The 23,215-nt window shown below is 50.4% G+C and overlaps 1 protein-coding gene across 2 annotated transcripts in view; it reads left to right on the forward strand.

Moving 5' to 3' along the window:
- rasal1a (RAS protein activator like 1a (GAP1 like)) overlaps positions 1-23,215 on the forward strand; it is a 286,840-nt gene that overhangs the window by 150,261 nt on the left and 113,364 nt on the right. For both annotated transcript variants that reach the window (XM_078554231.1, XM_078554232.1), the window contains exon 10: positions 19,542-19,637. In XM_078554231.1, coding sequence (XP_078410357.1) covers positions 19,542-19,637 — 96 coding nt within the window. The remainder of the gene's footprint in view (positions 1-19,541; positions 19,638-23,215) is intronic.

Consider the following 23,215-nt stretch of genomic DNA (forward strand, 5'->3'; position numbering starts at 1 on the left):
CATGTGTTTATTCTAACTACGATCTCCTGATGTTCTTTGTTTCTGTACCGACTCGGTCACCCCAAACAAAGCGTGCAACCTGGATCCTTTAGCTCCAACAATCCAAGGACTCTAGATCCAACACTCCCTCTCTCTTGCTAGGATTGAGGGGCTAAATGGTCAACTCAAGTTTCTATGCTGCTGCTGAGGCAGTCTTCAAAGTTCCCATGAACCTATTTAAAGAAGAGCAGGGAGTTTCCTTAGTATCCTGACCCACGTTTCTCAACTAACTCCAGGAACAGGTTATCTCCCATTCATTGCTTTGCTATGTGTGTGCTTGCTGTGATTAAACACTACATAAATGTAAATTCTCTCTCTAATCTTACTCCACACAGATTATAAATATTTTCTGTCTTGGCAATCACCACTTGTCCAATTCATCACTTTCCACCCACATAGTTATCATCACACCTGTCTCAATATCTTATAATCAAATAACCTGCTTCAACATGCCACATTGTTTCAATACCCTAACCATTATCTCTCCTTATGAGTGAGCATACTTCCTGTAAGCAATGCAATTGGAGATCAATTATATGTGTACTTGTGATTAAATAAAATATATTTATATTTATGTGTACATAAGGAGCTTCAAAGGTTTTGATGCTCACAATTTCAATAATGGGGACAAATTCCATCATGCACAAAATAGGTTGAAATCATGACCTTTATAAAAATTGCATTTATGGATTTGCTAGGCATAGTATATAGGGGAAATATTCCCCTTGTTGATTAACACCGAGTGATGTTCTTTACAAGTTATGAGGTAATTTTAGGTGGCAAAATATGGAAGATTTCACCATAGAAACATTAAAAAATAGGAGCAGGAGTAGGTCATTCGGCCCATCGAGCCTGCTCTGCCATTCAATGTGATCATGGCTGATCCTCTATGCTCTCTCCCCATACCCCTTGATGCCTTCACAGTCTAGAAATCTATCTTTTTCCTTCTTAAATATATTCAGTGACTTGGCCTCCACAGGCTTTTGTGGTAGAGGATTCCACAGGTTCACCACCCTCTAAGTGAAGAAGTTTCTCCTCATCTTAGTCGGGCTTCAATGGACTTCCTGATGAAAGGGGTCAGGGGTGTCATTTCGAATTTCAACACCTGAGCGGTTAACCTGGCAGAGGGGATCAATCACCTTTTCTCTAATCCATCCGATTTTCATTCCAATGACCTCAAAGGAATTCCCTACAATCCTGTGTTAATGATTGCACAACATAATTTAAAACCTGAAACTGCTAATTTAAGAAGTAAATGTTCCATAGTTTTGGAATAGTTTCCATCAGATGTTGCATTGCTAAGAAAACACTGTTGCAAAACTGACTGCCACAATTTACAGAAATATGTCTGTCAATCATTGACGTTATTAGGTTTTTTGTCTAGACGATGTGTTACTTCTCATTGATTTCCATGGTAAAGGCCTGTTTAACTGTGCTCATTGTTTTTCAAAGTCTGTTGTCAAATTTGGATGTTGCCTATTTCCTTTGAGCCTCCACAAGTTCCTGGAAGAAATGGGAAATGTTGAATGATTACCTATTAGTATATCAGATGTGCCTTCAAACGAAAAAGGCACTGACAAATCTAATTAGAAGCAGTAGTATTTGTTCTAAATTAAGTGCAACCCTTTCACAATTAAATCCATATATATCATGACAGAATGGCTCTGAATTAAGGAGGTCAGTCTCTGACTATAGTGGCATTCTAAAGTGGGCTTGTCCAACCTTTTCACTTGCGGCGGGGGCAGGGGCGGGGGAGGGAGGGTGGGGGTGGGGGAGGGAGGGTGGGGGTGGGGGCGGGGGAGGGAGGGTGGGGGAGGGGGGTTGGGTGGGGGAGGGGGGTCACATTCCCATTTTCTTCTCACTCAAGGGGCCAATGAGCAAATTTCAGAAAGATAGGGTTTGGCACAACGTTAAATGTGAATTTCAGATAACGTTGAGGTATGAAAAAAAGAAACAACTCGCTGAGCAAAAATAAAGCAATGTCAAAACAATAAATTGATCATTAAAAAAGAGTAATTAATAAAGATCACCATTAGTATGAGAGGAACGGAGGCTGTCTGTCTGACTCACTCCCTGTCCCTTAATGCTCACTCAATCACCCATGGTGAGTTGGTGTGATTGTGTGTTGGTGTGTGGGGGTGAGGGTGAGGGGACATCCTGAGACTGCGAGTGAGCCAGACACATACACACTTCCCTAACTCACTCACTCTCTCTCTTTCCAACACTCACTCATTCACACTCTCTCCCCCCGACACCTCCGGGCAGCGATTCTTTACATCCTCACCACACACCCCGCAACCCTCATTCCCACCATCGCATCCAGCCTCTCCTGGCCCAGCAGCTAGTCTCTCCCTCGCCAACCCGGCCAGCATGGAGCGAGTACCCCCCCCTCACTAACCCGGCCAGCATGGAGCGAGCAAACGCCTCCCCAACCCGGCCATCATGGAGCGAGCACCCACCTCCCCAACCCGGCCAGCATGGAGCGAGCATCCCCCTCCCCAACCCGGCCAGCATGGAGTGAGTACCCCCCCCTCCCTAAACCGGCCAGCATGGAGCGAGCACCCCCCCTCCCCAACCCGGCCTTTATGGAGCGAGTACCCCCACCTCCCTAACCCGGCCAGCATGGAGCGAGCAACCCCCTCCCCAACCCGGCCAGCATGGAGCAAGTCGCCCCCCTCCCTAACCCGGCCAGCATGGAGCGAGTCCCCCCCCCTCCCCAACCCGGCCAGCATGGAGCAAGTCCCCTCCTCCCCAACCCGGCCCCCTCCCCAACTCGGCCAGCACGGAGCGAGTCCCCCCCTCCCCAACCCGGCCCCCTCCCCAACTCGGCCAGCATGGAGGGAGTCCCCCCCACTCCCCAACCCGGCCAGCATGGAGCGAGTCCCCCCCCTCCCCAACCCGGCCCCCTACCCAACCTGGCCAGCATGGAGTGAGTCCCCCCCCTCCCCAACCCGGCCAGCATGGAGCGAGTCCCCCCCGCCCGCCTCCCCAACCCGGCCAGCATGGAGCGAGTCCCCCCCACCCCAACCCGGCCAGCATGGAGCGAGTCCCCCCACTCCCCAACCCGGCCAGCATGGAGCAAGTCCCCCCCCTCCCTAACCCGGCCAGCATGGAGCGAGCACCCCCCTCCCCAACCCAGCCAGCATGGAGCGACTCCCCCCCTCCCCAACCCGGCCCCCTCCCCAACCCGGCCAGCATGGAGCTAGTTCCCCCCCTCCCCAACCCGGCCAGCATGGAGCGAGTACCCCCCTCCCCAACCCGGCCCCCTCCCCAACCCAGCCAACATGGAGAGAGTCCCTCCCTCCACAACCCGGCCCCCTCCCCAACCCGGCCAACATGGAGCGAGTCCCCCCCTCCCCAAGCCGGCCAGCATGGAGCGAGTCCCCCCACTCCCCAACCCGGCCAGCATGGAGCGAGTCCCCCCCCTCCCCAAGCCGGCCAGCATGGAGCGAGTCCCCCCCCTCCCCAACCCAGCCAGCATGGAGCGAGTACCCCCCTCCCCAACCCGGCCAGCATGGAGCGAGTCCCGTCCCTCCCTAACCCAGCCAGCTTGGAGCGAGCAACCCCCTCCCCAACCCGGCCAGCATGGAGCGAGTCCCCCCCCTCTCCCCAACCCGGCCCCCTCCCCAACCCGGCCAGCATGGAGCGAGTCCCCCCCCCTCCCCAACCCAGCCAGCATGGAGCGAGTGCCCCCCCTCCTCCCCAACCCGGCCAGCATGGAGCGAGTGCCTCCCCGCCCCCCTCCTCAACCCGGCCAGCATGGAGCGAGTGCCCCCCTCCCCAACCCGGCCAGCATGGAGAGAGTCTCCCCGCTCCCCAACCCGGCCCCCTCCCCAACCCGGCCAGCATGGAGCGAGTCCCCCCCACTCCCTAACCCAGCCAGCATGGAGCGAGTCCCCCCCTCCCCAACCCGGCCAGCATGGAGCGAGTCCCCCCACCTCCCTAACCCAGCCAGCATGGAGCGAGTCCCCCCCTCCCCAACCCGGCCAGCATGGAGCGAGTCCCCCCCCGTCCCTAACCCAGCCAGCATGGAGCGAGTCCCCCCCTCCCCAACCCGGCCAGCATGGAGCGAGTCCCCCCCTCCCTAACCCGGCCAGCATGGAGCGAGCAACCCCCTCCCCAACCCGGCCAGCATGGAGCGAGTGCCTCCCCGCCCCCCTCCTCAACCCGGCCAGCATGGAGCGAGTGCCCCCCTCCCCAACCCGGCCAGCATGGAGAGAGTCTCCCCGCTCCCCAACCCGGCCCCCTCCCCAACCCGGCCAGCATGGAGCGAGTCCCCCCCACTCCCTAACCCAGCCAGCATGGAGCGAGTCCCCCCCTCCCCAACCCGGCCAGCATGGAGCGAGCAGCCCCCTCCCCAACCCGGCCAGCATGGAGTGAGTCCCCCCCCTCCCCAACCTGGCCAGCATGGAGCGAGTCCTCCCCTCCCCAACCCAGCCCCCTCCCCAACCCAGCCAGCATGGAGCGAGCAGCCCCCTCCCCAACCCGGCCAGCACGGAGTGAGTCCCCCCCCTCCCCAACCCGGCCAGCATGGAGCAAGTCCTCCCCTCCCCAACCCGGCCCCCTCCCCAACCCGGCCAGCATGGAGCGAGTCCCCCCCCTCCCAACCCGGCCAGCATGGAGCGAGTCCCGCCCCCCCTCCCCAACCTGGCCCCCTCCCCAAACCGGCCAGCATGGAGCGAGTCCCCCCACTCCCCAACCCAGCCAGCATGGAGGAAGTCGCCCCCCCCCCCTCCCCAACCCGGCCGCCTCCCCAACCCGGCCACCTCCCCAACCCGGCCAGCATGGAGCGAGTGCCCCCCCCCACCCCCCTCCCCAACCCGGCCAGCATGGAGCGAGTCCCCCCCCTCCCCAACCCAGCCAGCATGGAGCGAGTCCCCCCCTCCCCAACCCGGCCAGCATGGAGCGAGTGCCTCCCCCCCCCCACTCCTCAACCCGGCCAGCATGGAGCGAGTCCCCCCCCTCCCCAACCCAGCCAGCATGGAGCGAGTCCCCCCCTCCCCAACCCGGCCAGCATGGAGCGAGTGCCTCCCCCCCCCCCCTCCTCAACCCGGCCAGCATGGAGCGAGTGCCCCCCTCCCCAACCCGGCCAGCATGGAGCGAGTCTCCCCCCTCCCCAACCCGGCCCCCTCCCCAACCCGGCCAGCATGGAGCGAGTCCCCCCCACTCCCCAACCCGGCCAGCATGGAGCGAGTCCCCCCCACTCCCTAACCCAGCCAGCATGGAGCGAGTCCCCCCCTCCCCAACCCGGCCAGCATGGAGCGAGTCCCCCCACCTTCCTAACCCAGCCAGCATGGAGCGAGTCGCCCCCCTCCCCATCCTGGCCAGCATGGAGCGAGTCCCCCCCCTCCCCAACCCGGCCAGCACAGAGTGAGTCCCTCCCCCCACCATCCCGGCCAGCATGGAGCGAGTCCCCCCCCTCCCCAACCCGGCCAGCACAGAGTGAGTCCCTCCCCCCACCAACCCGGCCAGCATGGAGCGAGTACCCCCCTCCTCCCCAACCCGGCCAGCATGGAGCGAGTCCCCCCCGCCTCCCCAACCCGGCCAGCATGGAGCGAGTACCCCCCTCCTCCCCAACCCGGCCAGCATGGAGCGAGTCCCCCTCGCCTCCCCAACCCGGCCAGCATGGAGCGAGTCCCCCCCTCTCCCCAACCCGGCCAGCATGGAGCGAGTCCCCCCCCCTCCCCAACCCAGCCAGCATGGAGCGAGTCCCCACCCCCCCTCCCCAACCCGGCCAGCATGGAGCGAGTGCCCCCCTCCCCAACCGGGCCAGCATGGAGCAAGTCCCCCCCCTCCCTAACCCGGCCAGCATGGAGCGAGCAACCCCCTCCCCAACCCGGCCAGCATGGAGCGAGTAACCCCCTCCCCAACCCGGCCAGCATGGAGCGAGCAGCCCCCTCCCCAACCCGGCCAGCATGGAGTGAGTCCCTCCACTCCCTAACCCAGCCAGCATGGAGCGAGTCCCCCCTCCTCCCTAACCCAGCCAGCATGGAGCGAGCAACCCCCTCCCCAACCCGGCCAGCATGGAGCGAGCAACCCCCTCCCCAACCCGGCCAGCATGGAGCGAGCAGCCCCCTCCCCAACCCGGCCAGCATGGAGCGAGTACCCCCCTACCCAACCCGGCCAGCATGGAGCGAGCACCCCCCTCCCCAACCCGGCCAGCATGGAGCAAGACCCCCCCCCTCCCCAACCCGGCCGCCTCCCCAACCCGGCCAGCATGGAGCGAGTGCCCCCCCCCCTCCCCAACCCGGCCAGTATGGAGCGAGTCCCCCCCCTCCCTAACCCGGCCAGCATGGAGCGAGTCCCCCCCTCCCCAACCCGGCCAGCATGGAGCCTGTCCCCCCCTCACCAACCCGGCCAGCATGGAGCGAGCACCCCCCTCTCCAACCCGGCCAGCATGGAGCGTGTCCCCCCCTCTCCAACCCGGCCAACATGGAGCGAGTCCCCCCCTCCCCAACCCGGCCAGCATGGAGCGAGTCCCTCCCTCCCCAACCCGGCCAGCATGGAGCGAGCACCACCCCCCCACTCCCCAACCTGGCCAGCATGGATTCTCTCCCAGCCTGGCACAGAGCGAGTCTCTCCCAGCCTGGCACAGAGCGAGTCTCTCCTAGCCTGGCACAGAGCAAATCTCTCCCAGCCTGGCACAGAGCGAGTCTCTCCCAGCCTGGCAAAGAGCGAGTCTCTCTCAGCCTGGCACAGAGCGAGTCTCTCCCAGCCTGGCACAGAACGAGTCTCTCCCAGCCTGGCACAGAACGAGTCTCTCTCAGCCTGGCACAGAGCGAGTCTCTCCCAGCCTGGCACAGAACGAGTCTCTCCCAGCCTGGCAAAGAGCGAGTCTCTCCCAGCCTGGCACAGAGCGAGTCTCTCCCAGCCTGGCACAGAACGAGTCTCTCCCAGCCTGGCAAAGAGCGAGTCTCTCCCAGCCTGGCACAGAGCGAGTCTCTCCCAGCCTGGCACAGAGCGAGTCTTTCCCAGCCTGGCACAGAGCGAGTCTCTCCCAGCCTGGCACAGAGCGAGTCTCTCCCAGCCTGGCACAGAGCGAGTCTCTCCCTCCCCCATCAGGCCCGGATCAGAGTGAGTGTCTCCCTCCCCCACACGGCACAGCACAGCAAGGCAGCTTCTCTCTTTTCTCCACACCCCTTCTTCTCCTGAGGCCACTTGCTGCAGCCAGTGTTCCTGCTCCTCCAATCGCAGACTGCTTCTCTCCCACAATTGCTACTGATAGGCTCATGAGTAAGCCTATCATTAGCAAATGTGGGAGAGGAATGGTATGTGATTGAAGGAGCAGCTTCTTCCAGAATCTTCCCTTGCACTTAGCGGCATTCTGAAAACTACCTCCAGGGGCCACATGCGGCCTGTGGGCCGCGCATTGGACAAGCGCGTTCTAAGAGTTTAAATTGAATACTGTTCATATGACAAAATTTCCGTATGTTTATATCATTAAACTTTGCAATAGTCTCTACAGCAACACAGGATCGATCCTTGTGCAAGCGGGAAATTGGGAATTCAGTTGGAGTTAAATGTTACGGTTAACATTTGGCGTAAATCCCAAAATGCCATTTCTTATAAATGTTGGGTATGACGCCTCTCCAGAGGAGTGAACTTTTCTTTGGAATTTTTACACCAATTGAACTTTTGTGGAGGGAAAGCAGTTTGGAACTATGGCTTTAAAAAGAGAAGTGTCTGAAGAAGCAAGCTGTTGCCACATTAGGAATCATAATGACAGCGCTGAAAGAGAAGGACCTGTGACTTTAGGAAGGGCACCAGGTTGGCGGTGTTAATGGCTGCCTTGGTTAGTAGAGCAGGTGATATCGCCAAAATCACCTGCAGTTACAAACTGTGCAGTCAGAGCATGAAGAAATGAATGAAAGGTGCTGGTTTGATTAAGATCAGGGTTACTGTTTAAAGTGAAGTTTAAGGCAAATTGACCAGTGGTATAGGAAGTAACTGGTCAAATACGCAGGAGCATCCAAAGGATCGATCATTTTAGTATTAAAGCAAAATACTGTGGATGCTAGAAACCTGAAATAAAAACAGAAAATGATAGAAATATTCAGCAGGTTGGGCAGCTTGAGTGGAGAGAGAAAAACAGAGTTAATGTTTCATGTCAATGATCTTACATCAGTAGACAGCAGTGGAATGATGTGCAACATCGGGAGGCTCACCCTCCATTTCTTTAGTATTGCTGTTGTTCCTAGAGTGAATTTCTTGAACAATTTTGCTCAGTACTAGGACTGTTATCACCTGGAATAAATCGGCAGTGAAGGAGGGAGAGCCTCGCCATGTAACTCACTGGTCCCTCAGCCAATCACAGGACTCAGGCAATGCTGCTCGCTACTGCCAACTTGCTTGGAGGTGTATGAGGTCACCCTCTGGAGACTACCCCAGCGATTTTCAGTCTCCAACGTCTGGTGGGAGATCAAACTGGTCTTCATTCCTGGGGGAAATTCTAACACTCCCGCCACCCCCCCTCCCCCCTCCCCCCCCCAGCCTCCTCCCCCCCCCCCCCCAGCCTCCTCCCCCACCAAAAGGCAGGTTTGGATCAGGTGGGAATTTAAATAGTTAAAGTCTGAAATTGGTGGGGGTGTGGTGCAGGGCGTTGCGGTTTATGTGGGCAACCAACCTGCTGACAGGAGATGAGTTGGAAATATAAAATTATAATCAGGCTGGTAGCCTCATGTTGATCGACCATTTCAAATTTAATCCTGTCCAGCCATGTTTCCCAGGCCTCAGGAAAGCCGACAGCTAAGGGAAGGTGAGGACTGCTGGATCCTGGAGGTAAGTGCCTTTCCATTTAGCTGATGGATCCAGTGTACCTGCCTTATCAAGCCCTGTGATTGGACACCCTTCGACCTTCCCAACTCCCACCCGACCTCTCCCATGAGGCCTTCAATCTCACATGCCCCTGCCTTTGACACATCTGATCTCCCACCACTTTCTTACCCCCTTTGCCATCTCCCCCCCTTCACCTACTCCTACTACCTCCAGCCTCGATTCCTGAGGCATCTGAGCTCTGCCTCTCCACCCCAGCGGTCTCTGATTCCCTTGCTCCCCCTCTCTTTGCTCCTTGGTTGCGGCCTAAAGGCCTACCTGTCCAACAGACAACCAGCCTCTCAACCTGGCTGCGGCTGGGAAATTGAGAAAAAGCACATCAGTCAGGCCTTGCCATTAAATCCAATAGATCCTAAGGGAGGCTCATTCTGGCTTTCCCGACCTCAATCCAGTAGCCCCCGCCCCCTCCTCCCGACCTCCCCGCATGGGAGGTTTACAGGATAAGCTATGGCACAGTGCAGTGTTATTACTGTGAAATAAGCCACAGCACCATCCAGAATTGCTATGGTTTGAAATAGATTTCAACCATCTTAGTGGTTGGAATTCATGCTGGTTGTGGGCTAATGAAAATTAATAAAAGCTAGAAATGTTAGGAAATTTAATTAGGAATAGTCTTCTTTGGATTCCCGCTAGCTTGGCAGCGAGGCAATAAATCAGCATTGTTTCTTACTTATTCAATGAATGTAAGCCATACAGTTTAATGACTCATTAAATGACTGACTATTTGGTATAGTTTGCCTTGACTGTTAGTGTCTGCTTTTGAGTAAACAGGCGGTTTGTTTTTTTGAGATAGAATCATGGCAGAGGTTAGTGAAAGATGCAATGAAGTGAGAGTAAAACACAAAAGAAACCATATAGTTGTCAAATGTGAAAAACTTGGAAGTATTTGTGGAACGGTGGCATTGCAGTAGCCCTTCGGGATGTGTACCTGGGAACAGGGGATTGCCTGGGAACCCACTCTGTGAGCTGATCTTCACTGCATCCGGGAGATTAAATACGTCTGGGTGCAGCGTCAAGAAAATCTATCCGATTATGTTTAATGGCTGAAAAATCTCAGGGGATTATGAGCAATGGGTAAGTGACTGTTTCTCCAAGGGTTCTACCAATAATCATTTGGTAGTACAGAACTTGAGTATTGCTGAACATGCTAAAGCTTTTCGTCTTGCACTTATCAGGCGACTTCGCAAGAACACCAATAGAAGGGGAAAACAACAATTTATACTGTATGAGAAAAGAGTGCTGATTGACTGGCAAGTGGAATCTGATTGGTAGAGGCATTGCCATGGAGAACGCACCAGTGATGGTGACTTGTTAGTTAACTGCCAAGCATTGTTTGAAATTTAAACCAGGCACTGCCCTGAGGAATGAGTGAATGGCTGTTACTTATTTTGTTTAGCTGAAACAGGTGCAATGTGTGTAAATGTTCTTTCTGTCTGCAAAGAACAGGGCCTTGTATATTAATACACGTAGCTTCCATATTAATATATGTAGCAAATGCGTCACATTGCGAACCCGACTGACAATCTTAAATTGGTTGTCCGCGTAATTCTTAGCACACTGAGGATTATTAAGCAAATGTTGTCCAATAGTAGAATTACATCTAATATTGGTTGCTGTGTTTAAGTTTTGCCTGCACGGGTCTTGTGAAGTGTCCTGAGGGGTGCAAGATGAATGGCTTCAACATGTTTCTTTTTCAGCAATACTTAGGTCCTAACAATCTTCTGCCAAAGGAGATCAGGAAAATCCCCACTAAATTTCCAGTCCAACATCTTTGCCAAAGGATTAGATCAGGCCATGGCTATGAGTAATTGGTATATTCGACTGGTAGTGGTGAAAGCAAAAATCACACTACCATTGGCAGAATATTAACACACAACCCTGGCCATTTACAGCACTGTACTGACATAGAGTATAATTGACCCTCAGTGGGAACGCAGGTCAAGTTAACTTCATCGGTCAGACTCTCGCACATAAAATGTAAATTTAAATAAATTTAATATTTAAAAATGAGTTTATTTTTGGTCATCCAAATGGGTCACATGCCTGGATGGGTGCAGCTCCAACATTCAAGAATCTCAACACCATCCAGAATAAAGAAGCCTTCTTGATAGGCACCCCATCCTTGACTGTAAACCTTCCCTCCATCTTTGCCATCATGAGTGCACAGTGTCTGCAGTGTGTACCATATACAAGATGCACTGCAGTAACTTGTCAAGGCTCCTTCAATAGTTCCTCCCAACCTGTGACCTCTAGCCCTCTAGAAGGACAAGGGCAACAGTCACATCAGACTACCTCCTGCAAGTTCTCCACCAAATCAGACACCATTTCACTTGGAAATATAGAGCCATTCCTTTATCATTGCTGACTCAACATCCTGTAATTCTCTACCTAACACCACTGTCAAAATTCCTTCACCACGGGGACTGCAGCAGTCCAAGAAGTTAGCTTGCTCTCACATCCTTCAGGGCAATTAGAGATGTGTAATACCTAGCGACGCTCAGATCCTATGCGTGAATGAAGAGAAATAACATACACTGTTATCTAAAACTCTGTTTAAAAAATAACAATTGAAGGGGTAATTCAGTAGAGAGCAATGAGAGTAGGGAGTGAATCTCAGGAAATTATGGATGCCTGCCCAATATTTAAAATGAATCAATAAAAATTATTAGGATTTACAGCTGTAACTATCTGAGATTTTCTCGTTGTGAACATCATGTCCTACTGCAAATTGTCTTGATGACATGAGTGAGATTTACCTACAACTTCACCAGCTAACCACAGACATACTGAACTGTTTAAAGAAGACCTGCTCTTATAAAAAAAAATACAAGAAAAGACACTGATCAAAAATAGCTGCCACAAGTCACCTGCTGTCTGATACTATAAATTGACCACTTCTCTGGAAAATTTCTAATTGAATTGCACTGCAGACCTGTTGCATAGAATTTCACACCTGGAGGGGTGTCAAGATCCACTTCAAACAGGGACTCTTGAAAGGAAGGCATTAAAATGCAAAGTGCTGGTCTTTGATCAATTGTCATTCTGCCAAGACAATGGAACTACTAACCAGCCAGATATTCATCAGATATTCAAAACCCCCCTGAGGAGGACAAAATAACTCCATCTCCTGTTGATTTCTATCTTGAAATATGTGAAAGGTTTCGGAGACGAAAAGGCCAAAAAAATGGGATCACTTGGTCTGCAATAATGACTGCAAGACATGCGGATCAAATTCCTTTCTGGGAATATACAGACAGGAGTTGAAAAAACTGGTCTGGCCAAGCAGGAGAAGGAGAAAGAGGATAAAGAAACATCACAGTGATCTAAAAAACACTACTGAAAGAGAACAAGAAGTAAGAGAGCTGGAAGAGTGTAAAGATCTCTCTCTCTCTCTCTCTCTCTGAACCTAAAAGAATGTCTTCAACAAAGTGCAGACCAGAGCCAAGTCAACTCCAGAATTCTACAGGAAACCAACTAACTTCAAACATTCAACAATCTGCGCCTCAAAGATAAGCAAAGGACTTAATCGTATATATTCTTTTAACTTTATATTAGATTCTAACTTTCTTAGTTCTCATATCCATGTGTGTGTGTGTGTGTGTATGTCAGTGCGCCTTTATTATTTTTTCTTAGGTTTAGTAACTAATAAATTTACTCTTTCCTTGACTCAAGAAAACCTGATTTGATTGGCTCCTTATTTAAAAAAATACATTTGGATTGGAAAAGGCATTTACGGGGAAAAGACATTTTCAAAATTTGTTGCAACCAATCGAAGGGGCTGAGTAGATAGGGAACCAGCTCACTCTTCCTCAACCAGTCGTAGCAAAGTGCTGTCTGTTTTATTTAGAGATTTTACCTATTTTGTTGGTTGATAGAAATTCAATATAGGCCTCAATGATTACAAGGTAGCACTTCCAAAGTATACTCAGAGGCTTTGGAATTGATGCTGCTTTCAGAATCAGTTGACTGCAACTTGCATTTCACTGTGGTTTTGTTACTTTTACTTGACACCCGTGATGAGTGGATTACACAGATAATGGATTTGTCAATATTCCACCCTTACAAGCCTCCTCGCACTGAGATTGATTTCCCAATAAGGTAACAGTGAAACACGACTCTTTTGAATATCAATCAAGATTGGGATTTGATCAGTCACGATGCTCTGAGTTGGCAGTTAAACCCTGTCTAGAGACAGTTGGTTAAAAGTCCTTAGTTTCCTGCAGCAATACACGTATTATGATATTGAAATGTGACTAGCTTGTCGCATGGGCAGATCAATTTCTTAAGCGTGTTATTTTATTCAGCTTGCTTACCTGCAACCCTGCTTGTGGCAACAGTGTGGATGGGTGTACTTTCCAAACAAGTCAAATTGAACTTGGAGGCATTTCAATGGATTGCTGATTAAAATGGTAAAACCTCACTTCTATATTCTGATCTCAGCAGTTACAGGTTGGTGAAAAGCAGCATAAGATAGTTGAACATTATGAGAGAGACAATGAAACAGAATATAACTAATTGATAAGCGATTGCATTTCTGTACCTGGAGGCTTGTGATACTGGAGATGTTACCACTTTTATTGTGCTGTGAAAGCTGCCTGAACACTCCTCCCCTGACAGCTGTCGTGCACCAGCAAAGTACATTACAAACGAGAAACAAAGGCTTTCGGGTGGCTTAATAAACTGAGAGGTTGCAGAGTGCACAGCATCAGTGCTGTTGGTTAAAATGTTGCCATTTAATCATTGCCATCCTGCATTCCTTTAGCATTTTTACCTCCCTGCAATTGGCATCCATGCCCCTTGTGTGTTTTTATTTTCTAGCGACAGGTATTCACATTGTGATATCGTACCTGTGAATAACATGCGCATAAAGTGGGGGATTTAATGAGGCCCTCAGGAGCCATGTTTAGAGGCGGGGGTGGGATTTAATGAGACCTTCAGGAGCCATGTTTAGAGGCGGGGGTGGGGGGTGGTGGTTGTGGTGGTGGGGGGGAGTGCTGCAAATTGGAATGAGATGCGCTGGAGTGAAACCTGATGGCGTGACATCGGATCTGCATTCGACCAGCAGCGGGAAGCCTCCAGGCAGCATTGCTACCACAACATGGTGGGAAGCCAGTGGTGCTGGTTATGTAATGAATTAACTCTCATTGAAACGCTGCTGAATGCAATTTAGGGTTTTGATTTAAATGAGCAGCGCAGGGGGAATCACCAGCCAACAGTTCCCTGACTGCACAAAGCTGACAGCAATGAGGTGAAGCCTTGGGTTCGCCTGTGGAAGCCGGCCATGTTAGAGCCGGCTTCAATCATCCTTCAAAATTGGTGGAATGGAGGAGGAGGCCATTTCTCAAGAGAGAGACCAGAAGGCTTCCAAGAATGGGGCAGGTGCCCAGCGTTCAGGTTCAGAGAAGCTGACAGAGCAGGTTGTGGTCATGGTCTCTCAGCAGGGCACACAGAGGGTCATTGGCGCTGGGTCCAACAGGAGTGACAAGGCGAGGGTCCCAGGGGAAGGTCACTCCAAGGGCAGCACGTGATAAAGGGAGAGGCCAATAGTCAGGGGGCTCACCCACCCAATCCTCCTGGACCCCGGTGAGGATGAGAAGTGGCGCAGAGGGAGGGAGGAAGGATCAGGCACCAGAGGCATCACTGCAGCAACAGCCAGGGAGCTAGCCTCCAACTGGGAAAGCTGCAGGAGGATGCAGAGTGGACTGGCAGCAGGAAGCTGTGCCAAGATGGGGCCCATAGTCTTTCGGACTCGCCTGCACTACCTCCAATTGTTGGGGCACCTGTGCCAGTGAAGACCGTGGCTGTCAAGAGAGTTGTCACCACTCTGTGCACCATGCTGCAGAATGATCTATGACCCATGGGACTTGATGGACACCCAATGCCCGTGACCTTGAAGATACCCATTACACTGTATTTCTATGCATCTGGCTCTTTCCAGCGATCCATCGGGGGCATTTTTTTAATTCATTCATGGGATGTGGGCATCGTTGGCTAGGCCAGCATTTATTGCCCATCCCTAATTGCCCTTGAGGTGTGAGGTCTCTCAGGCAGCAACTCATTGCTGCATTAAGGAGGTCACCAATGCATTGTTCAAGAGGGCTGGAGAGTTTATATGCTACTGAACCGACCCTGATGACCAGGCAGAGAGATCCATTGGCTTTAGTGCTATTGCAAAATTCCCCCAAATGCAAGGTGTCATCAATTGCTCCCATCCAACCATCAAGGTTCCCACAGACCAGCCAGCGACCTTCATAAACAGGAAGGAGTTTCACTCCCTCAGCGTTCACTGACCACAGAGTGCATTCTGCAGGTGTGTGCCTGGTTCTCTGGAACGGTCACAATGTACATATACTTTACCACTCCCAGGCGCCGCAGCTGTTCCAACCCCCCCATGCATCTTCAGGGATGGATCCTCAGTAGCATAGAAGCTCTCCAGCCCTCTTGAACAATGCATTGGTGACCTCCTTAATGCAGCAATCAGCTGCTGCCTGGGAGACCCCGCACATGTCCCTGGTGGATCGCTGGAAAGAGCCCGATGCATAGATATGGAGTGCAGTGGGTATCTTCAGAGTCACGGGCATTGGGTGTCCATTGACTCCCATGGGTCACAGATCATTCTGCAGCATGGCGCACAGGGCAGATCCTCAGGGACAAGGGTTACCCCCTCAAGGTATGGCAGATAATGCCATTGAGGAACCCTTGTATTGCATTCGAGGAACGTTACAATGTTACAATGTTACAATGTGCTGGGCTGGATGGACTCTTCTAGCATTCAGGCATGGCTGCGCATAGACTCTGGAAGTTCCTCCAGATGTTCCCCTACCTCTCGCTGCAACTCCAGTATGTTCTGTGTGGCCAACACCAGAGGCCTGTCATCAGCCTGAGGCTCAACATGGGCCCAATCTCCCACATTCCTCTCTCTGTCAGAGACCTTGGCTGTCACAGCTTCCCTCAGCTGTTCAGGTGCGATGTGCTCACCAGCTTGTGACCCTGAATCTAATCACAAATGCATACCCACTGACATGAGAGTGTGTGGGGGAGTGGTGTGATAGTGCACCCTCTGAGGAATTCTTATTCTCCCTCCTCAGAGGTGGACTGCAGGCCCTCAGAATCTGTGGCTGCCTGTCCTTCCGGAGAGAAAAACATGCATGAGAATACAAATAATTAGGGGTTAGGGCTTCATATCTCCTCCTTCCATCCATTCTTGCTGTGAACCTCCATTTATCCAGTGATGAACACATGTGGCAGTCATCCAGGTGTGCCCATGCATCCTCAATTAACTATTGCTGTTGCTGCCCACTGCCAGCACTCAGATAGTCACTCCCTCCCCACATGGCGATCCATCCTGCATTCCCAAGCCCCATTGATGAGGGCAGTAAATAGGACTCACGCTGCAGGAGCGGAGGAGGTCATTGAGCTGTTTGTGGCACCGAGGTGGAACCTCTGGCTGCTGATCGACCTCCGCTGCTATATCTGTCTTCCGCACTGCCAAAGGGATCTGCACCATGGCTGCTGCAGAGACCCTGATGAACTAGGCAGCACTGCATCCAGGTTTGGCAGCCCCTTTAAAAATGGCACCAACACTAGCTTTCAGTCAGCCAAATCTGAGATGGGCACTTATTGCGTTCCCCCATGACAGGGTTGGACAGGCCCCGGCCTCCAGCCCGTCCGTAGTGTGATTGCGGTTGGCTGGCTGCTTTTCTTTTGTTTGGTGACAGCTCTTGCTTCCGGGAACCCAACCGAGACCCGTGCCCCGGGAATTAAATTCAGCTCAAAATTACTATTTACCAGGAACTCGAACATGAAGCAGAAGGAACCGCTGGATGTCATACCAACAACAACAACCTGCATTTGTACGGCGCTTTTGATGTACGAACACATACTTCATAGGAGAGTAATCAGGCAACAATTGACACCAAGCTAAAGAAGGAATTATTTTTTAAAAGATTAAGGGAGGTGTCCAAAATCTTGGTCTAGGAGGTAGGCTTTGAGGAGTGTCTGAAAAGAGATGAGAGAGGTGAAGAGGCAGAGAGGTTCTAGGAGGGACTTTGAGTTTTAGTGCGCAAATGTATGACCATTACAGTTAAAGCAAAGGATGCTTAAGAGGCCAAAGGTGGAAGAACGCAGAGTCCTTGGAAGTTATAGTCTGAATACAGAGGTAGAGAGTGGTGTGGGATTTGGACATGAGAATTTTAAATTTGACAACAGTTGCATAAGATACACTAAGGGACTCTTCATTATAATAGGGCAGAATCTTGTTGAGGTGTTGGGGGTCTTGCCTGCTGGCTGGAGAGCTGATGAGAGACCCACGCTGCCTCTTTTTGCGAAGGCCCGCTGAACCACAAGCCAATCAGGCAGTGGTGAAGCCAATTGTGGGCTTCCCCCTTGACTTAAGATCCCAGTGACAAAAGTCTCGCCTACCGAGAGATCCCAGCCAATTAGAGGCCAGCAGCTCTTGTGCTCAGCAACATCACTGGGGAGGCCATAGCTGCTTCCGGACGGACAGGCACTGGAGCCCCAGGATCGTGGAGCGACTCACACCACAGGTAAGTAATGAGGGCGGGCGGAGTTTCACAGGGGGCGGGGGCCGGGAGAGAAATGCAGGGGCACTGGCAGCAAGGGCAGGGGGGTTGGCTTTCAGCACCCCCCCCTCCCCACATTTCTCAATGTCCAGTCCTTTGATCAGGCATTGATGCCTTTGATCGAGGTACCCTCCTCCGGAGGTGACAAACTGACCACACAGTTTTACCTGTCATACACGCTGCATGGCAACAGGCTCACCTGCAGCTGGGTTAGTACCAGCGGTAGCAGGAGGAGGCCCTTTAGTGGTCATTAATTGGCCACATAAAGGTCCCAATCGGCATTGAGGTGGGAAGGTTGACCATGGGCCTTCCCACCCTGGCCTTAATTCTGGTGGGGCAGGAAGGCTGAAGGGTTCTGGTGTGCTACCATCCTAAGTAAATGACCTTCCCGCCTCCAATATTGCCACCAACAAGAGCACAAGATTCCAGCCATAATCTCAGTATTATGTCTCAGTGAAACCCTGTCCTGAAACTGCTACGTGTTCTTGTTGTCTTTTGGTTTCCAAATGTTAGTAATAATCACACTTTAAACTTGGAAAGATGAGAGTTCTTTATGTTTAATATTTGCCATGCTGCCTTGCACAATAGAAGGACTGGTTCAAACTGGTTCTGTTACAGATCACATGATTCTTTAGTGTAGCTGCGAAATGTGGTCCCCGGAACACTTACGCATAACAATTAGTTCCTGGCCCTTTGCAGTCAATACAACAATACATAACAAATAATAAAGATGAAAAGCACTGGAGACTGTATTTATGGAGAGAGCAGAAAATAATTTTGGGGCTAGGAACAATTCCTCAGAGCTGGGAAACATTAAAAATGCACAGCATTTAAAAAGGAACGGAACAAGGGTAATGGGGGAGAAACACAAATCACTGGAAGCACTGGAAATTGGGGGAATGAGGGCGGATCCACTGGGTTTCCACCTTTTCAGGCACTAGTGGCAAAACCTGGATGCTTCTGCTGCTTGCACCCCTGTATCCCAACAGCAATTTGGGGGTGTTCCTGGGCTATGTCTAGTACCCCACCAGCTGCTATTGGGAGGGGCCCAACGGTGCCTAAATCTGCAGCAAGCAGGTGTGGGCATTGTACTGGAGCACTTGGCGGCTCTGGAATGAGATAATCAAATGATGACCAATCAAAGAGGCCTAGGCATCCGCCCCTATATTAATGACACCGCCTCTGAGACTGAAAATGAAGCACTGGCCCAGTGGCACTGCCGGATAACTTTTTACTCTATTTATATATTGTGTAGAATCATGAACTAAAGTTTCAAAACTTTAGCACAAATCAAATAATGATTGTGATCCAGGAGTACAAAACTTGAGCCACTTACATCATGCGAACCACATTAATGCTCTTGCCCTGCAACACCTCTCTGAGTATTAGCTCCATTAGAGTTAATTTACAAACAGCTTCAACTCAAAGAAAAAAACTTGCATTCATAAAGCAATTTCTTGACCTCAGGACACCTCAAAGCGCTTCACAGCTGAAGAAGTACTTCTGCAATGTGGCCACTGTTGTTACGCAGGGAGTGGAAAAGCAAATTTGCATAGAGCAAACTCCAAAAAGCAGCAATGCGATAATGACTGGATAATTTGTTTTGGTGATGTTGGTTGAGATATAAATGTTGGCCATGAAACCAGGGAGAACGCCCCTGTTATTCTTCAAAGTAGTGCAATGGGATCTTTTATGCTTAACATTTAATCCAAAAGGTGGCACCTCTGACAGTGTAGAGCTACCTCAGCACTGGAACTAAGCTGTCAGCCCCAGATTTTGCATTCAAGTCTATGAAATGGGACTTAAACTCACAAAATTCTGGACTCAGAGAGGAGTGGGGTGTAGTCAGCTGATGTACATTGTTAATATTATCAGCATGTAAATATTAATAATTTCAGTGTTCAATATCAGATCAAATATAAGTTCAAAACCAAATGCTGCTGTGTGCAGAGCAACAGAAACTAAACACTGCTTTTGGATTTAGTATAATTGATGTCTAATTTCAATTTGAAAGCACATTGCTAAAATGACAGCAACTTGAATTATTTAAGTATTACCATGCTAACTTTGGCAATCTTCTCTTTTTAGGATGTTGCTGCTGCAGAACCCACTATAAGTACGACCCTTTCCAAAGCTTCACAGGCTTATGACATAGACCTTGCATCCACAGACTGTCTAAATTGGGTGAGTGTTGAAGTTATCCATTGTCAGATATACAAGAAATGACATGGAAATGGGGTAAAAATAACACTGATCCAAGGCTGTCACTTCCTTTCTGTTTGGAGTGTACTGCTGTTGTTGCTATAACTCCAGATTTATAGAATATGGTCATTTGAAAAATAAAACATTATGCCCCTGCAAAGTCCTGATGTTTAAATGCATTGCTTGGTGTGTTTCTAGACCATGCAGAGTAAGAACTCCCAGGTTTGATCTCTGGTCTGTGCTGAGTTAGCTGCTTTTACCTGGGAGAGAATGGAGTAACACAGTAGATTGCAGCACCTTGGACTAGGAAAGGCCCAGATGAATTTTAACCCCATTAAATCTTACCTGGGAGTCGGAGAGGCGGTGGCGGACCTGCGAGGAAGCAACCCGGAGCAGGAGGGTATAAATCGGGGCCGAGGCTTGAGGCCTACACTACTTACCTGGGAGTCAGAGAGGCAGCGAGACCAGTCAGCTGCATGGTCCAGCCCATGCTGAGCTCAAAAGGAAAGTGAGAAAAAACAAATAGTAACATCACAGGAAAACCATAAGTTCACTGGCTGGTAAGAAACTGCTGTTAGTGTCTGTCTTTAAATTGCTGTAAATTAGAAAAGTGCACTACCTTTTAAAAGAGTAGCTATACTTGATTTAAGTGAGAAGCACCAGGAATAAGGGAAAGTCAGGGCCAGTATAATAAAATAATATATAAATAAATCTAATTAAAATAAAGCTAAGACATGGCAAGGCAGCTTGGTTGAGTGGAATGTGTGTCCTGTAATATGTGGGAAGTCCTGGATGTTATCAGTGGCCTAGAAGACCATATGTGCAGGAAGTGCTGCCAGCTGCAGAACCTAGAGCTCTGGGCTCTGCTCGAGCGGCAGCTGGAGTCATTATGGCACATCCGTGAGGCTGAGAGCTACGTGGATAGCACGTTCAGAGAGATGGTCACATCGCAGCTTAGGAGCCTGGGGGCAGAGAGGGAATGGGTGACCGCGAGGCAGTCCAAAAAAACGAGGTAGGTAGTGCAGGAGTCCCCTGGGGTTTGCTCACAAACTGGTTTTCTGTTTTGGAAGCTGGCAAGGGCGCTGGTTCCTCAGACAAATGCAGTCAGAGCCAAGTTTGTGGCACAACAAGCGGCTCGGCTGAACATGAGGGGCAGAGGAAGAAAGGAAGAGCAATAGTGATTGGGGATTCATTAGTTAGGGGAACAGAGAGGTATTTCTGCGGCCGTAGACGTGACTTAAGGATGGTATGTTGCTTCCCTGGTGCCAGGGTCAAGGATATCACCGAGTGTTTCTAGGACATTCTTCTGGGGAGCGCGGTTAGCCAGAGGTCATGGTCCACATTGGTACCAATGACTTAGGTAGGAAAGGGGATGTGGTCCTGCGGTCGGAGTTTAGGGAACTAGGTCGAAAATTAGTAAGCAGGACTCAAATGTATTTATTTCCGGATTACTCCCAGTGCCACATGCAAGTAAGAACAGAAATAGAAGGATAAGGCAGATAAATGCAAGGCTGGAAAGATAATGCAGAAGGGTGGACTTTAGTTCCTGGGACACTGGGACAGGCTCTGGGGAAAATGGCACCTGTACAAGTCAGATGGGTTGCACCTGAACAGAGCTGGGACTGAGTTCCTTGCGGGCTGCTTTGCTAATGCAGTTGTGAGGCTTTAAACTAACTCAGCAGGGGTGTGGGAACCAGGAGAGAGTATTGGAGAGGATTATCAGGCTGCACAAAATACTGGGAGAGTCAGATAGCACTAGTCCAGAGATTAATACGGGGGAGTTACAGGTGCAGATTGTCATGTGGAAATATGATGTTGTGGCGATAATAGGGACCTGCCTCAAGGAAGGACAGGACTGGTTGTTAAACATTCCTGGGTACAAGGTGTTCAGAAAATATAGGAAAGGAAGAAAAGGAGGAGGGGTGGCGATAATGGTTAAGGAGAACGCTACAGTGCTGGAGAAAGAGGATGCCCCAGAGGGTTTAAGAACAGAATCAATTTGGCTAAAGCTAAGAAACAAAAAGGTGTAGTCTATAGACCGTCAACTAGTGGCAAGGATGTAGAGGAACAAATCTACAGGGAAATTACAGAGAGATGCAAACATTATAGAGTAGTTATAATGGGGACCTTTAATTATGCAAATGTAGACTGGGACAGTGGCAGTGTAAAGGGCAGAGAGAGGCAAGAGTTCCTAGATTGTGTTCAGGAGAATTTTCTACAGCAGTATGTGTCCAATCCAACAAGAAAGGATGCACCTTTGGACCTGGTTCTTGGAAATAAGGTGGACCAAGTAGATCAAGTGTCAGTGGGGGAACATTTAGAAGGCAGTGATCATTGTATCATAAGGTTTAGGATGATGGTAGAAAAGTACAATGTGCAATCCAGAGTAAGAATAAGTAACTGGGGGACAGCTGATTCCAATGGGGTGACAACAGAGCTGGGCCGGATAGACTGGAATCAAATGTTGACAGGAAAAACTGTAGCTGAACAATGGGCTACTTTCAAAGAAGAAATGATTCTGGCACTTACAGGGCACCCTCAAAAAGGCAAACAAATCCAGAGCTCCCTGGATGAAAAACGAGATAGAAATTAAGATAAAGAAGAAAAAGTGTGCTTATGACAGGTGTCAGGTAGAAAACACAACTGAGAACCAAACGGAATACAGAAGGTTCAGAGGGGAGGTGAAAAATCACATAAGAGAAGCAAAGAGGGATTATGTGAAAAGACTGGCAGCCAACATAAAGGGGAATTCCAAAGTCTTCTATCGGTGCACGAATAATAAGAGGGTGGTCAAAAGGGGAGTAGGGCCAATTAGGGACCAAAAGGGGATTTACACATGGAGGCAGGGGGCATGGCTGAGGTGTTAAATGACTATTTTGCTTCTGTCTTTACCAAGAAAGCAAATGCTACCGAGGCCACGGTGACAGAGGAGGAAACTCTGTCACTAGAAGCGTTCAAAATTGATAAGGAGGAAGTGTTGGATAAACTGCCAGTAGTTAAGGCTGACAAGGCACCGGGGCTGGATGAGATGCATTTTGAAGGAAGTAAGAGCAGAAATTGCAGGGGCACTGGCCATAATCTTTCAGTCTTCCCTAGACTCCGAGGATGTGCCAGAGGACTGGAGAATTGAAAACATTATGTGCTTGTTCAAAAAAGGTTGTAAGGATAAGCCCAGCAATTACAGACCAGTCAGTTTAACTTAAGTGGTGGGGAACTTCTAGAGACAGTTATTCGGGATGGAATTAATAGTCACATGGAAAAATGTGGGTTGATAAGGAACAGCCAGCATGGATTTATAAAGGGGAAATAATGTTTACCTAACTTGCTGGAGTTTTTTGAAGAGGTACCAGAGAGGGTAGATGAGGGTATTGCTGTTGATGTGGTGTGCATGGACGTTCAAAACGCATTCGATACATTGCCACTCAACAGACTTGTGAGGAAAGTTATAGCTCATGGAATAAAAGAGACAGTAGCAACACGGATACAAAATTGGCTGAGTAATAAGAAACAGAGGGTAATGGTTATTTTTCGGGCTGGAGGAAGGTTTGTAGTGGATTTTC

The sequence above is a fragment of the Cetorhinus maximus genome, chromosome 12 (genome assembly GCF_964194155.1).
Source record: "Cetorhinus maximus chromosome 12, sCetMax3.hap1.1, whole genome shotgun sequence".
Classification (NCBI taxonomy): domain Eukaryota; kingdom Metazoa; phylum Chordata; class Chondrichthyes; order Lamniformes; family Cetorhinidae; genus Cetorhinus; species Cetorhinus maximus.